This window comes from Pipra filicauda, unplaced genomic scaffold (genome assembly GCF_003945595.2).
Source record: "Pipra filicauda isolate LSUMZ 115617 unplaced genomic scaffold, ASM394559v2 scaffold581_size553298_pilon, whole genome shotgun sequence".
Classification (NCBI taxonomy): domain Eukaryota; kingdom Metazoa; phylum Chordata; class Aves; order Passeriformes; family Pipridae; genus Pipra; species Pipra filicauda.
The window spans coordinates 510,276-526,652 of record NW_024104733.1 but is presented as its reverse complement, the minus strand read 5'-3'; the positions used below and the strand labels follow the sequence as shown (position 1 = coordinate 526,652).

Genomic DNA, 16,377 nt, shown 5'->3' with positions numbered 1-16,377 from the left:
GGGCCTCACCACCCTCACAGGGAAAAATTTCTTTTCAATATCCAATCTAAGCCTGCCCTCTGCCAGTCTGAAGCCATTCCCCCTCCACTCCCTTGTCAAAAGTCCATCTCTCCTGTAGCTCCTTTAGGCACTGAGTGGCCTAAACTTTTCAGGAAGCCAATCTAAAGTTGGAGATTGGGACTCCTGTCCTTCCAAGTGGGATTTATGAAAAGAACAGTGGCTCTTTACAGCTTTGCTGGCCTGGGGCAGTGCTCTGCAAGTCACTCACATGATCACTGATGTCTGCCAAGATATCACAGACACTGTTTGCTCAGATCCACTGGGAATATCTGCTGGACAAGATGTCATATGTCTTTAAAGCTGCTAGAGAGTAACTACAACCTCCAGGAACACAATGATAAATCACCTCTGGACCCTGAGGCAAGCCTGGAATTGCTACAGGAGGGGTTTATTGACAGAAATTAGCTACTCCACAGGAATAAAACAAGCAAATCTTAAAAGCCTTGTAAGAGGAACAATACCAAGATTGCAAACCAAGCAAATATAAAACAAATTATGTACCTTTGAAAGTACCCCTGTTCTGGGCAGGAGGCTGGGTTAAATGACCTCCAAAAATTCTTTCCAAATTAAATCTGCCTATAAGTCTCTGAATTTAAAAACTACAAATGATGCTTTTTAACCATTTAAGTCATCAAAATATCAAGAGTTCATCCTGAAGAGATGTCTATCCCATATCCAAACTGAAAAAAGTTTGGGTAGTCAAGCTGTAACACAGCACAGACCAAATTGTTGGTCCCCATGATAAAATCATTATTTGCCAGCAGTCAATTCCTCCCTGGGATATGATTTCCTGATATATCTGGAATAAGAAATACCCTGGGAAGATGCCCATCATCTCTAACACTGGTCTCCTGATTTCCACACATTCACAGACCTCCATGTGTGCAGAAGTTCCTCTGGGCATATAAGTATTCCAGATTTAAAAGCTGAATTCCTAACAGCTGGGGAAATGTATCAATTATTTAAGCACAGTCTTTTTATGCATTGCCCCAAATATTATGCCCAAAATTTTGCTCTGATGGAGATGTAATCCACCAACTAACTGCAGAGGATCTATCTGCAGGGATGTTTATTCCTTTTATCCTTCTTCCTTATCTGCTGTGCAATTGTTATTACTTTACCCCATACCCAGAAGCCAAGCTGACACTGTTAATGTTCTCACAAACACTCCAGCAAAGATCTGAATGAAGGCATCATTAATGTACAAAGCACTGGGGTTTGCAGGGAAGCACTTAATTAAGTGCAACTGCTCAATTTCAGTCACGCTGATTTGACAGAAATGATAATTCAGGGCCAAATTACATCCCAGATCCTGGCCAAAGCAGCTGAGGGAAGAATTTGGCCCTGCCACACTCCAGCCTGACAGTCACAAATTGAATTCCCTGTGTGCCCAGTGACAGCTGTGCTGAACCCTCTGTCAGCAGGAGCCAGGGACGAGCTGCACACTGGTTAATACCTGGTGGGACAGACAGTTCTGCTCAAGTCACTGACATCGTTTTCAAAGCAAGTCTGCACTGGAATAACAGTCTGGTCATAACAGAATCAGGTCCCAGCTTGCAATTACCCTGTGGGTTTCTTCCCTTCATGGGCAAGGTGTGTTATCTCTCGGCAAGCTGAGTTTTGTTCCGTTCTTTAAACAGCTCCTGCATCCCTGTCAGATCAGTAGAACAATGGAAGTGGAGGAGGAAGTGTGAAATTAATTGTCCCAGAATGTGATGGTGCTTCCAAGCCCCGAAGACAGATTAGATGTGGTTTTCTTAAGAACTGGTGAAGCTCAGCCAGCTCTGTCCTGCTGCAGTACTGGTGGTTGGACTGGATGATTTCTTTGGGTTCCCCCCTAACCTTGTATTTCTGTGATTTCCCAGGAGCTACTGAAGAGGGATTTATAAATTTCCACCCCTGCAGCCTAATGTTGGGAGTTAGTGCTGTGGACTCCTTGGCACTCGAGGTTCAGAGTTCAACAGCATGCATCCATGTGGCATAAGGAAAGGCTGGAGTCAGAGGGATGTCTTCCCCTGACTCACAACACAGAGGAAGAGGTATTTTCATGTGGAACCTGACAGAGGACGGAATAAAATCTCCACATCATTTCCTCAGGGTGACAGGCACTCAGCTATGCCAGATTATCCCTCAGAGCTACAGGGGGAGGAAACCAAGAGTCTGCAACCTGCTTTACCTCTTACCCCACACAAAAGAGAGCAGAGCAGGCTACCTGGATGCTCTTCCTCCATATTGTGATCCAGCAGGAGGAAAGGCCAGTTTTTTTCCTGCTATACTTGCTGAGGATAGAGAGCAAGCCATGGTCTTCCTCATGGAAAACATCTCCTCAGCTCTGAGCATCTTTTTTCTCAACTATGAGTTCGTTTGGTTGCACTTAACACTATTGTTCTACCACAAATGGGCCAGAAAAGATTAATTAATGGTCTGATCCAGACAAGAGCACAAAATATAGAGACATTAGTTAATATAACAGCAGTATTATAAGCAAATTATTGACCTTTTCAACTCATTAAAAAAACCCTTGGCAATCAAGTATCCATTTATTCAGCATATATCACTCATCTGTCAGCCTTCTGAGCTGTTAATGAATGAGGTTTTCTGCAGCATGACCTTTATTCTGCCTTCTGACACCAGGGGTCGAACTGAGCAGAGCAGTGATCTCAGTCCTCAGGAATCGGGTTGTTTTAAAGGGGTATTGCCACGACAGAGCCTACCTGAATTTTTTGATTGGAGACTGCTTTTCCTGCGCAGTTGCAAGGTGCCCGGAGTAATAAATGGGAAAAATCATAATGTTCCAGTTTGTTGAGAACCAAGTCATGAAAAAAGGACAGTCAAAGGTCTCAAAAGTGATTTTGACAAACTGCGTGGTCCCGACCCAGGAGGAGGAGACGGACAAAATGATCAGGAACCTCCAGATAAGCTTGAGAAATGTGGATGTGCAAGACTGGCATCGTGTCTGTCCTTCAGCTTCTTGGCTGCTGCTCTCTGTGTGCGTTTGTGTTCCTTCTTCTCCTGAAAAAAAAAAAGAAAATAATAGAAACAGAGTTGCACATATAATGAATGCATTCAAAACACTTCTTGGCAAAATCTCCCCTTCTAATCCAGTCACAAATCATCCCTTGCCTTCTCCCTGTAATTCCTCTATGTCCCATAAATACTGAAATCCTGCACCAAAATACTTTAATGATACCACCTCTGTCACTTCAAGGAGGCAGGAACAAAACACGAACACAACACCGAGGCCTGAGGTAACAGTGTCACAGTTAAGCTGTTGTCACTATTTGCTTTATCAGCCCTTCTTTCCCTCTGTCAGCAAAGCTCCAAAACAAAAACACGTCTCTTGGAACCAACAACATTATGAAGACAATTGCTGTGCATGTGTGCAACAGAAAAGCTCTTCTGAGCCTGCACTTCTGGAGCCAGGAACAAATTCTTATTATTCAAGATTTTAACTCCAGAATCACTTTTTTATTTGCAAGCAGGGAGGGGAAAAAAGGAAACAATTTGCTGGTTTTACATATCCAGGTGGAGAAAGGCTTTTTGCAATCAGTTAGTGGACTTAAATCCTTGAAGTTGAAAAAGGAAACTGGACAAAAGTGAAGCTTGGCACATGCCTAGAAACAAACCTCTACACACAAACAAGAAGGAATCAGAAGTTATTTCCCATTTAATGTAGTGCTTTTCAGACTTAACCTGCAGACCAGTGTAGAGTTCCCAACAGAAGTGGAGAGAATTGAATCTCACTGCCTGGTGACTTGTTCTCCAGACACAACTCCCAGAGAGGCAGCCCATGAGCCCTACTTTGATTTCACAGACCCCATCTGGGAAAAACAAGGAGCACTAACACTGTTGCCTCATGAGTTCATGGGGCACCACTGAGCTCCAACTATTTACCCCAAATCACATAAGTTTGATAGAAGAAACGGGAAAAAAATCTTCTAAAATCCATGACCTGAAGCTATTCTTAACTGTTCCTATCAATTATCACTCACATCAACACCTGATGTGATTTATGTAAGAAATAATGTGATTTTAAAAGGAACTATAGATCCACTACAGTGGGGGCATCCACTGTCCTATATTCAACTTATATGTGACAGAGGTATCCTTTCAGACTCAGGTTTACTTTCCTTTTATATCAATGTTTCTACTACAGCCACAGAGAAATGTCAAACTGAGGTTCCAAGTTATTACTTTAGACCAACATTACACCTAAAAAAAGATTCATCATAGCAGGGAATGCATTTGTAATCAAGAATTCTCCTAACCAGGACATGGATCTTTTTGTAGTTGTAATTGTGTGATGTGGTTTTTTCCTAAAAATAATCTGTATTTGATGGCTCCATTGTTTAGTGTTGAATCAAGAATTTAAATAAAACTACAGGTTTATTAAAAACATGCAGAGGATAACCAGGCACTGGTCTGAAAAGGCAAACATCCTTTTAGCATTCTTTTTGGCTGCTGAGAGAAAATAGATATTTTTCTGGTACTAATAATGAGTGATGTGTTCCATTAAAAGGTAAATTACAGTTTATTTGCAAGTTAGAATGGCTTTGAAAGAATATATTATGTAACATCCACTTGCAGGATTTCCTACTAAGCAAAACTACCCTGCAATTAGTCCTTCTTCAGCTAACAGTTCAAATAATCACATAATGATACAAAAATAAGGCACTTTTATCTGTGCTTTCTATTTTTCAATTACCAAATAACGATGTAATTGCTGTTCCTACACATGACACCACCATTAGCATTTGACTTGGATTTTCCATTCCCAGGTCTGAATGACAGGGAAAGACACAGAAACACACACTTGTTGCAGGACCTGCCTTGGATTTAAAGACCTGTGTAAATTCTGGGCTGATTAAATGTACAGTGGGGAGTTTCTGTAAGTGTTTAAAGAGTGAGATTCATCACATGTGATGGAGTTGGCAAATATTTGTGTACTCAGGCTAAACATATTGTCTAGAAGCCCTTTAATGACAATGGAAAGGCATGGTGAGAGGGTAGCTGATTCCATCCTCACATATATATCCAAGCTCGCTGAAGACACTTATCTCTCTCTAGACTGGATATTTACATTTGATTTACATAAAATTGAGAGTGATCCCCGGCCAAAGTGCCATGGAAGCTCGACAGCTGCTTTCAAAATCCATGGGATGTGCACACCTAACTCTTGGCCAAAGAATCCAAAGGAAAAGATAAGAAATACCTTTAAAACTAATGACAGGTCTTGAACTCGAAGACACATGGTGAGGAAGCACACAGTTCATACTACAGAGATTTGAGGATTTCCAAGTCATGAAGCTGGGGCTGGAGCAAGCAAGGAATTAACACTTGTGTTCAGACACCAAATGCTATGATAATGAGGAGGAAATAAACTGATCAGCCCAAGTGGTTGGTAGACAGCATTTTACAATTAGCAAGGCAGCAGAAATCCTCGGTGTGTGCACTGAGATCAGACCGAAGCAAACCAAGAGACTTACCCTGGCAAGAGCACAGAAACAAGCTGAGCATTCAGAAAGGATGAAATGGCAGATAAGAACACAGGTCACACTGCAGGGGACACGAGGAGATGACACTGGCCAACAATAAACTGTGTGAAAGGCAGGAAGCAGAAGTACCCCTGCGTGGTCATCTGGTCCTTAGTATAATTCTTACCTGTGATGTCTCTGTGACAAGATGGCCACAGAAAAGCCTTTTGCTTTCGTTTTTCAGAAGAGTGAGATGAAGAAAATCAAAACCTACAGCTTTTCATCTGAACTCTTTTGACTATTTGGCAACTACATCCTAAAAAATAGTATTCTTTATATTTGTTTTCCTACCTGTTGGGTCAGTCCTACTTAGACTTCACTGATGAGGAAGGGAAGATCAGGATAAAAAGGGAAATTAATAAATGCAAAATAAATGTTTAGAAGAGTGTAATGTCAAGGCCTAAACAAGTGGCCTGAAGTCCTTTCTCAGAGAAGATGGATTTTGATTTTGGATGTACCCCAGTGCCAACAGGCACGGTTACTTCAGCCTGATATCTGCAAAGATGAGATTGATTTTCTGGTCTCTTAGCTATGATCTTTACTGCAAGATGCTGCATCATCCACTCCGTGCAGCAATAATCACCTCCAACACTTTTCTGAGACTTTCCATGAAGAGTGTACTCCTGGAGTACAAGATCCCTCCATTTCCCACACAAGAGGAAAAAGGTTGACTCTTGCTGCCATCGGCGGTGAAGGGATGAGAGGAAGGTTCATCTTCCCCAACTCCAGTGTGCAAGGGAGATCCAGCCTGTTCTTCCTCCCCCTTTTTCCCACAGCATATACAGAGTATTCCAAAGAACTTGGACAATTAAACTACTCTTTCCAAAACGCTTGGACAGTCGCATTATTTCACTCGTGTAACATCTCTCCTCCTCAACAGCAGCAGACTCAAAGGCCTGTGGCCCCGTATTGTAATTGCTCCCATCCCATCCCTGCTGCTGATAGATGGATGGACACCATGGTGAAGAAGTCAGTGTTCACCATACCTACAGGTTCATTTGAGCTAAACTTCTGCTGTAAAAGTGGGTGACACGTGCCCGATGGAAGCCCTGACGTGCAGCTGACGGATGATCTGAACTGTGATGGTCTTCCCTAGATATCCTTCCACCTGTTGCTCCTTCTCTTCCTCTTCACCAGACCATCCACGGAATGAGCTGAGCTTGTCACTGTCTTTGAGAAGGAACAGGGCTGGCTCTTAAAAGTCCTGGTCTCTGGCCAGGCTGAAGCTGAGGAAACACAATCACTTCGTAAAAACTAACTGTGTGCTAATGTTAATCAGCTTTCAAGATCTTCTGTGCCTTAGGATGTCTCAGATACCTTACACATTACATGTACCTGCTGACTCCCAGGCCTTTTCCTCCCATCCATGCTTCCTTCCCTCCTAACCCCAGTTTGCACCCAGGCACGGGAAGGACTTGCACATGGCTTTGCTGTTCTCAGCACCGTAAATCAATGTCAGCATGCTCGGGCTCTGCCCCATCCTTCAAAAGGCAGAGGAAAGAGGCCCCTCACAGGCATGCTGGGAATGTTCCTACCTGATCTGCTCTGCCTCTCGACTCTGCTGTGCCGACAGATTCCCGAGGGACTTCGATTCTGCAGCTCAAGAATGGGAGCAGCAGAATCTTCAGCAACAGATAGAGGGGAGAGCTGCCTAGTCATGCCTCTGTGTCTGCTGGGGCAGTTGCCTCCTGGCTTGCATTGGATGACAGATGATCGTGAGGCACCTGAGAAGAAAGAGTTTGCATCAGTTTGGCTGTAAAGTCCCTGGAGGAACGCGGGGCTGTCAGTGAAACGCACACAAACAGATCCGCGGGAGGAGGGAAGCACACGGCAAAAATCAAGGTTCCAGCTCTGCTCAGAATAAAGTAAATCAGTGAGTAAATAAATACTTAACTCTCTCCCCCCTTATGGATAAAAAGGTGCTGTATGAAAACCAGTCTTTCCCCTGAGGAAATGAGAGCCCCATGCTGCTGTACATTCTCAGCCCCACGGCTCCATCCGTGGGGGCTGCACAGTCAAAGGGATTTGTACTCACGTGGGCCCCTCTCCTGAGCACTGGCCCTGAATCAGGCCAAAGGAGAGGTCACCATTCCCCCTCAGGGTGGAAAGGAGGGCTGAGGAACCACTGCCTGCTGGGGTGCTGAGAGCCTCTCCAGAGGAGAGCTTCCTCTCTCCATCCTCCAGAACGATCCTTCGAGACTCTTGCACAGAACGAAGCCACAGTCACTGACAGAACTTTTGGATGAAGAGTTCTGCTGCAGCGTTGAAGACACCAATTTTAAGCCTTTGCATGCATCAAATCAGAGTCTCCACATCTTCAGAGGAGTTGCTTTTTCTTCTTCTGCACCCCCAAGGTGCTGCATTGGAGGCTCTATCGAGGCACGAGGCAGCAGAGAAGAGCCAGGTCCCAGAATCATCAGCTGTACCAGATGAAAAAATTTTCCAGTGAGCAGGACACAACCTTTGAAGAGTAAGAACTTGAAGGACTGGGTTGAGAATCAGCAAACAACAACAAGGAGTGCAGTGCTGGAATCCAGCAGTGTGCCTGGATATATCTTGGATGTATTCCCAAGTTTAGTGAAGGTGTCTTTGTAAGAAGTCAACACACGAGCTGCACAAGAGAGTCTTCTTCTCCAGCAGAAAGTCAAGATTATAAGCCATCTTGCTAAGTATAAATGTGTGTTCATGGCCAGGTGAGATCATCCTCTGCTGGTTTTGAAGCTGCTACTCCAACTGGTGACCATCTTACTTAAACTTTTGGAATATACACATACCCGGGGCAGCCACTGACCTTGCTGTGACTTGGAAGGATTTAATATGATAATCCCAACTATTTCACATTGAAAAGAATACAGAACCAGACACAAACCCCATGTGTAAGGTGCCACACATGCAACAAATACAGTAGAAATCTCAGAGGGAGAATTTCTTTGTTGCAACATGAGTAATTCCAGTACAATTTCCGAAAATAACTCCAAGCCCAACAACATAGAAGTATATTCCAAAGCAAGGACTGTATTCAGGATTCAAGAGATTGCATGAATCTTGCCAGAGGAAGGTAGAGTTCAAATAACCTTTGATGGACTTAAAGCCATATTGGATTCACCAGGTCTAACTACAAATATTTCAAAAGAAGATTTAAGATTTACACATCTTTTCGAAGGAAGAGATGTATGAAATAGGGAATTATACAGAAAAAATTCCTCTCTCAGCCTAATTAGAGCCCCCAAGGTTAATTTTTACCCACCAAGTAGACAAGTGACTAAACCAGCAGCCAACACCCTCCAGATGATCTTTCTCAAGATGCTCTTCCCTTTCTCCTCTGTCCAGTATGAGGTACCCCTGACAAAAGAGGGACACCCAAGTTTAGGTTCCTTTCCACCTCGCCAAGTAGTCACACCTTGCCAGGAATTCCTGCAAATCCAATCAATGCAGTAAACAACCCACACTCTGTGACAGCAGACCCACAAGTCGACCTTGAAATATTAAGACCTATATGATGTCTAAGCACTGTGTTGCCCCTTCTCATTTTTTGGTGAGCGTTACTTTCTACAGAGCTTTTTAGAGCCTACTGGATGTTTTCAGACCTTTAAAAAGCCATTCACCTTCATATATTTACTTTTTAATGGAGAAAATTATGCTCCAACAGCCACACAGCTCCTCCCATGACTTGGTTCCACTCGTTTCAAGACTCCAAGTGTTACTTCTCCGACTAGTCAAACCAGGATAACATTATCTACTTCTTAGGACTTAGTAAACATCTTGTTCAACTCTGAGGTTGAACAGTGTGTTAGAAATGGCAGTCCTTGGCCACTCACCTCACCAGAACACCTTACTTTGACAGCTGAAAGTCAGTTCCAGCCTCCATGAGGTTAAACCAGTCAGTGCTTTTGGGGTTAAATATTCAAAAAGGCACTTAGGGTTTTTCAGGTCCCCAGCTTCAAGAAGTTTTGTTTTCAGGAAGTGTTTGCTGACTGCGTGTCCTCAGAGAAGCAGCCAATGAGGTGGCTGGACCCAAATCACTCCTCACTTGGATATTCATCATTTAAAGAGATTGCACAATGTTGAAAGACACATGCTATGTCTCAATTCGGGTTCAATTTAGAACAAGATCAAGATTCACATTACACTCAGCAGAAGTCCAGTAGGTGATCTGCCACCAAAATTTGAAGGAAACTTGTTCTTCCTCACATTCTAAAAGAGCTCTGAGCTATTTGTATCTGGTACAGCAGAGCAGCATGAATCTGTGCACTGAGAACCTCAGCAGTTGAGACCAAAACTGTAATTCAAGACATTGCATTTAATGGAAAGTCACTGCTTGATTTACTGAAATCTTCTTCCCTCATCCTTGAAGCAATCAGACAGCAGAGCCATTTATCAATGTGTCATTGTTACAGCTAGAAAGCCTGGGACAATCTAATGCTGCTGAATCTGAACATATTTTAAGGATGTCCTTTGACAGGGGAGGTGAAGAGATGTGTGCTGGGCTGACTTATCCAAACCTGGAATCATCAGCAAGGGCAACAAACCACCAGTTGCACATTTGAGCAATGAAACCTCCCAGGTGGGCAGTGTGATTCCACCTTCCTAGAGGAGGGGAACTCAGGTAATTCCAGTTCTCTGTCTCACACAGAACTATGAGCTATCAAGCAGAGATCTGCTAAGACCCTCCAAATTCGGAGGGATCAAGAGCAGCAGTTTCCACTGAAGTTCCATATAACTCCATAAATCCCACACACATGTGGGGACCTTGTGGTTTCAGGCAGTGAGACCATGTCTTCCCCACAGAGGGAAAAAGCAGGGTGCTGCCATGACTTGCCACAAGCAAATGGAGAAGCAACTGTGTCCTAAAATGGTACCATAATACACCTCCTCCACAGCAAATGGGGTTGGATCCATTTGACTTATTTCAGATGTTAATCTTAGGATGAGAAAAGCATTGCCCTGGGACTACCTGCATCTCCCTGTGAATACACAGGAAATAACAGAATTCTGGGATGGTTTGGGCTGGAAGGGACCTTAAAGCCCATCTAGTTCCAGCCCCCTTGCCATGGGCAGGGACACCTTCCATTAGACCAGGTTGCTCCAAGCCCAGTCCAACCTGGCCTTGAACAACAATCCTGAGCAGAGATGTTAACACTGGGTGGGACTTTTTACCCAACTTGTGGCTTTAGCAGAGATGAGCCACAGGCTGAGAGTGAATCTACATTTTGAGCATCATTTGATATTTTAAGAGAACAACACTGGAAAAGATTAGGAAAAAAACAAATAGGAAAATCTTTGCCAGACTGTCAGATCTTGCTTCTGGAAGTGTTCCTTGGGGGTTATAACTGAGTGTCAAAGCAACACTGTGCCAATGGGATTGACAAAAGACAAAAGGGAGAACTGGAAAGTACCACATTTGATTGTATCAAGCACATTTTTATGAGTCAACTCCACCTGGATTACTTTTTGTTATTGGATAACAACAAATCCCTGCTCTTTCCCATGTTTTTTTTATGATTACTTCTAGCTTATTAATCTGTTTCAGCAAATCTTTTTCCTTGCCATGCAAATGTGGATTCTTTTTAGCACAAGAAGCAAGTCCATTTTCTGCACATGGAGACCAGAGGGAAACCAGCAAGGGGAACCCATGGCTTTCCTTACGCTTCTAACGAAGTCTGTCCTGTCTTGCATTAATTATTTTATACATACCCCAGTGTGCTTTGATTTAGCAAGGTAATTATGCTTGTGAGTAGCCTAAACCACATGATTAATATCACTGAAGTCCAGCCTTTTAATGTTCTTTAACACCATTCTCAGACTCAGCTGTGGGAGGAGGTGACCACCATGTGCTGCTGCCATCGTGCCCATTCAAGCCAGGAACCAGTAGCACATGCTGGTCTTTTCACCATCCATAGGTAGCCCCTTACCCCTCTTAAAAGATGTGGTACTTGACTTGTGGCTTCTTGTTCATATACAGATTTTCAGCAAGAAAATGCATCCTCACCCACCTTGACTAGAAAAATCCCTTTGCTGTTTTCCAGGGGGGCTTGGAGGGAAGGATTATGCTTTGAGGTTCAAAACCAATTCTCTTCAAATCATCTTCATGTGTATGACAACTTTAGCATGTGACAGCAGTGCTTGGAATAAAAAAAAAAAAAACCCACACCATTTCACTGGGACAATGTTTCTGGTCTCAAAGTTGCTATTAAAATGGATCATAGAATCATAGAATACTCTGAGTTGGAAGGGACCCACAATGAACATTGAGTCCAGCTCCTGGCCTTGCACAGGCATCCCACTATGTCCCTGAGAGCATTGTCCAAATGCTCCTCGAGCTCTGGCAGCCTTGGTGCTATGACCAGTTCCCAACCAGCCTCTGGGTGAAGAACCTTTTCCTAATATCCAACCTAAACCTCCCCTGACACAGTTTCCTGCCATTCCCTCTGGTTCTAGATCGAATGGATTGCCAGTTAAATAATCAGTGCAACATAAAAATGCAGTCCTGGACATAAGTTTTATGGCCAGACCATCATAGAATTGATAGTTTCATTTTCCTTTCTCTTTTATCCAACTGCCCTGATGGAAATTTAAAACCTCTCAGACAGGTAACTGAATTCCCTTCTGAAAGCCATCTGTGCATTCATGACACTGGATTACTGACATGAAGTATTGGCTTATTTAGAGACAGCAACATCTGGCTTGATGCTATGTGCCAAAATACATACCATTTCTTTGATTACACAACTAAATTGATGGTTATGTAGGTGATGTAAACAAACTGGACAGTTTTTTCCTATCACATTCCCAAAGCCTTGCACAGCAGTGGTCATCTCTAGTCAGGAGAGAAGACCACCTTTTCCAAGAGGCCACTCAAGGCACCTACAGTCTACTGAATACTCACTCAGCATCAAAACAGGCTCATTCTACCGTGTCCTCAAAATCCCAGCTCCTAATATGCCATTGTTTCTGCGCTGACAAAACAATGTCTCCCTGCCACTGCCAGGGAAACAATAGCTGGGCTTTGACAGACGGATGGAGGTAGGAGCCAGTCTGGTGTTGTGTGGAAAGTACGTCAGTTGAGTGTTCCTGCTAAATTGGGCCCCGGTGGCAGAACTGGCAGCGTTCCCTTTGCGCGGCGGCGTTACCTGCTGGCGTGGCGATGACGGACCCGCTCACACATCACCAGCCCATTGTCTCCAGCAGCCTGTACACGTGCTCGTGTTGAACAGGCAGCTCACCACCGTGAGGGCTGGAGGGTTTTGTGGTGAAATTCTGGTCTCAATGGCACGCAGCAAGGAAAGGATGATGCGGATTTTGCGGCCAGGGAAATTTCGGACGCACGCGGCCCTACAGGAAAGGGGACTGAGTGGCACTGCTGTTGGTAGAGGTGAACAGAGCTGCTCCTGTCCATCTCACAACAGCAGAACCTCGTTAGGTTGGATTAGCCATGGCTTTAATTGGATTGTTTGCTACTGTTAGCACACAACTGGGAGCAGGGCTATCCAACAGTATCCATCCAACGGCGAGTTAGGTCCATAGCTTATTTTATCTCAGCTGCTGCCTGTAAAACCAAATTCTACCCCTCACTGCACTGGTGTAAACCCACAGCAACTCCCCAGCTGCCTGGGCACACACAGCCATACCCGAAGATGACAGCTGACCTGGGAAGCTAAAACTGAAGGACAAACTCTCCCCAACTTTCAACGTGTTTGGAACCATCAGTTTGACCAAGGACATGAAGATGTAATTACATTTACTAAACCCAAGCAAAATCAGGAAAACAAGCAAACACGCTTTGCAGGCAGTGTGTCACACAGGTGTGAAGAATAAACATCTCTTGTTCAGTGAAAAAAAATCATTTCACCACGTCTTAGACCTTTGGACATGATGTTCTTCATTTAAACACACCCTTCCAAGATGCTGCAATGGTCTGTGTGTATTATTAATGCACATATGTCCATTCAGAGTGCTGCCTTGTTCGTTTATTATTTGCTTGTTCTGGAAGTTTTTATGTTTGAAGGGGATAAGAAGGTTACAATAATTTTTTTTTTGTCCTAGGGGAAAAAAGATTTTCAAATTATAATGAAACACAAATGACTCAGTGATGGCGCACAGCATTTCTCTTGTGCTATGATTAACTATTGTCAAGAGCAGAAAGCAAAACACAGGTATTTTTGTTGTAGTTTGCTGGTGACATCCATCAGCAATTTCTGCCAATTATCCCCTCAATGTCTGTACAGAGCCCTCACTTCAGATCAGCAGACAGCAACTTTGCTTACAATTAGGAATCTCAACAACTTCCACGTGCCCTCCCATCTTTGCCATAAAGTGAACAAAGAGGAGCAAAGGAAGTCAATAATTAAATTTCACATCCTGTAAATCACTTAGTGCCTGACCAAGGGATGTGTCTAATTACCCTTCCGGAGGAGCAGTTCCAGCCTAATTGTCAGGGGAGGGAATACAAGTTAGACAGGCAAAAAAAAAAATCCCCTCCATAGGCACCCATGATGTCTTGTTCTTTGATACCAAATCTCACCTGTGGAGTTCTCCACCTCCCACTTCCCTGACTGCAGCCGAGGCACTGTGCTCCTGAATGGAACAGACACCTCCCTGTTACACCATCCAAAACCTGGGGAAAGACCCCCCTCACATCCCACCTCTCACATGAGGAGAAGGAAAGCTCTGTCCATAGTGGCCACTAAGTGCCTGAAAGATGGTCTCACAGCAGAGCCAAATGACAGAGATACCTATTAGGGATGGCCAGAGTGTATCTGATTCTGCCTTAGAGGAGGGATGACACAGACAACATCCTGAAGTCACCCTCCATCCCTGCATCTCCATGGCTTTGTGATGGTAACAGTGTTAGGACCAAATCCCAAGGTGGAACTTGTGATTTAAGGTCCAGACTGCTGAAAAAATAAGGACCTTGATTCCCCTTATAACTACTATCTGGAAAAGGAGCACAACAATCTAAATCAATATCTAAACAGAAAGAAAACCAGGCAATAACTGGATAGATTGAGGATGAGCCATTAAATCAAAAAGATGTGCTCAGCTCTGCCAACTGCAAAACCATAACTCAGCTTTGAGCAAAAGGAATACAAAGAACTCGTGAGAAGGAGCTGAGTGCATCTGCATCTCACTCTGTGAGATATAATGGGTGGAGACACCTTTCACTATCCCAGGTTGTTCCAAGCCACATCCAACCTGGCCTGAAACACTTCCAGAGTGGGGCAACCACAGCTTCTCTGGGCAACCTGTGCCAGGGCCTCACCACCCTCACAGCCAAGAATTTCTTCCTAACATCTAATCTAAAACTCTTTCAGTTTTAAACCATTCCCCTTGTCATTATCTGCCCGTGTAAGAAGTTCCTTTTTCTCTTTTTTATTAGCCCCTATAGGTACTGGAAGGTTCTCTAAGATACCCCTGGAGCCTCCTCCAGCATGAACAGCCCCAGCTCTCCCAGCCTGTCATAACACTGTGACTTAATGACATAACCCTGAGATCTGACACATGCACGTTGAAGAGTTGAGGAGCTTCTATTTATGTTCAATACACCCAGGTCATATGGATGTATAGTTATATATGACTATTCACCTTTTGCAGGTAAGGAAAGTGGGAAATAGTTGCTAAATAAGTTGCACAAAGGCACCTGTTCATGCAATGAGTGATTCTCATGTCCCCAGATCCCCACAGCTTTGATACTGGTCTCTGAGATGTGTGTTCCCGTGTTAATCGCTGTAAATTTGATGCCATAAGTTTTGATGCAAACCTGATAAATGCAAGTCTATAAATGCATCTTTCTGCACATCAGCTACATGTTCTTCTGCTGAAGAACCTGCACTGAGATGGATGCTTTTGTGCCAACCAGGGAATATTATCTGCACAGTCTGCACCCAGTGCTGGGTCCTAAAGCCCCTGACTGGGGCCAGAAGCACAAAATGAATCCAGGCTGCAACCACCTCTTATGTTCTACAGCTGCAACTATTGAAAAACAACAATAGCAACAAAAAAGACCTTTTCAGGAAGCATATGAGGGCTCGACTGGCTGTAAACAACCTGCAGATCACCTTTTCAGGAGCCCTGATACATGAGTATAATGGCCCCTCTGGAGGACCTCCCAGATTCTGTCTTTCTGAAGTAAATGTCTCCTCTTTGTATTGCTCTGGATCAAGACTGTTCCTCAAAACATATAAATCCAATTATTAAAAAAAACCAAATCCCCATTTAAACCTTTGTCCCAGCACAGATAAAAAACATTGGAAATATTTTTTTCTCATTTCAGCATAACTCAAACAAGTGTGTCGCTGCCTCTGTTCAAGCAGTGACAAAGAGTTCCATTGATCTGACACCAAAAAAAACACACCAGCACCAGTGTGGGAGTGTCAGAACAGATCCTGGGAAAGAAGCTTATTTGAGAACATCTGTGGTGGAACTGGCAGCTGGAGTATGCATTTTGAAACACAGTGGCTACACATATTTTAAAGTTACTGGCCATGGCAACATATTCAGAGTTTGAAGAAATGTGGAAGGAAGTGTCACAAATGAAGAATGATTTTTACACGTTGAAATCAAAACCTCTACAACTCCTACACAAAGTTATCTACGCTGACCTACAAAAATAGATCCAGAGCATCCATTTGGAGTGGAATGTTTTGGACTGAATTATGCTGTCGGAAAACGTTGCTGGCATCTCCATTTGCCTTGAAAAACAAATGCTCTGTCGATGCCTCATAACCCCAGAGTTAGAACACTCCAGCCTCCAGTGAGGCTGTGAACACCTCCTCCTTCAGCACTG

The 16,377-nt window shown here is 43.8% G+C and overlaps 1 protein-coding gene across 4 annotated transcripts in view; it reads right to left on the bottom strand.

Annotated features, from left to right (window-relative positions):
- SLC35F4 (solute carrier family 35 member F4) overlaps positions 1–16,377 on the bottom strand; it is a 118,024-nt gene that overhangs the window by 15,473 nt on the left and 86,174 nt on the right. For 2 of the 4 annotated variants that reach the window (XM_027718193.2, XM_027718194.2), the window contains exons 2-3: positions 7,130–7,318; positions 2,775–3,072 (exon numbers count right to left, since the gene is read on the bottom strand). In XM_027718193.2, coding sequence (XP_027573994.1) covers positions 2,775–3,072; positions 7,130–7,318 — 487 coding nt within the window. The remainder of the gene's footprint in view (positions 1–2,774; positions 3,073–7,129; positions 7,319–16,377) is intronic. The other 2 variants (XM_027718195.2, XM_027718196.2) reach the window with 1 other exon arrangement.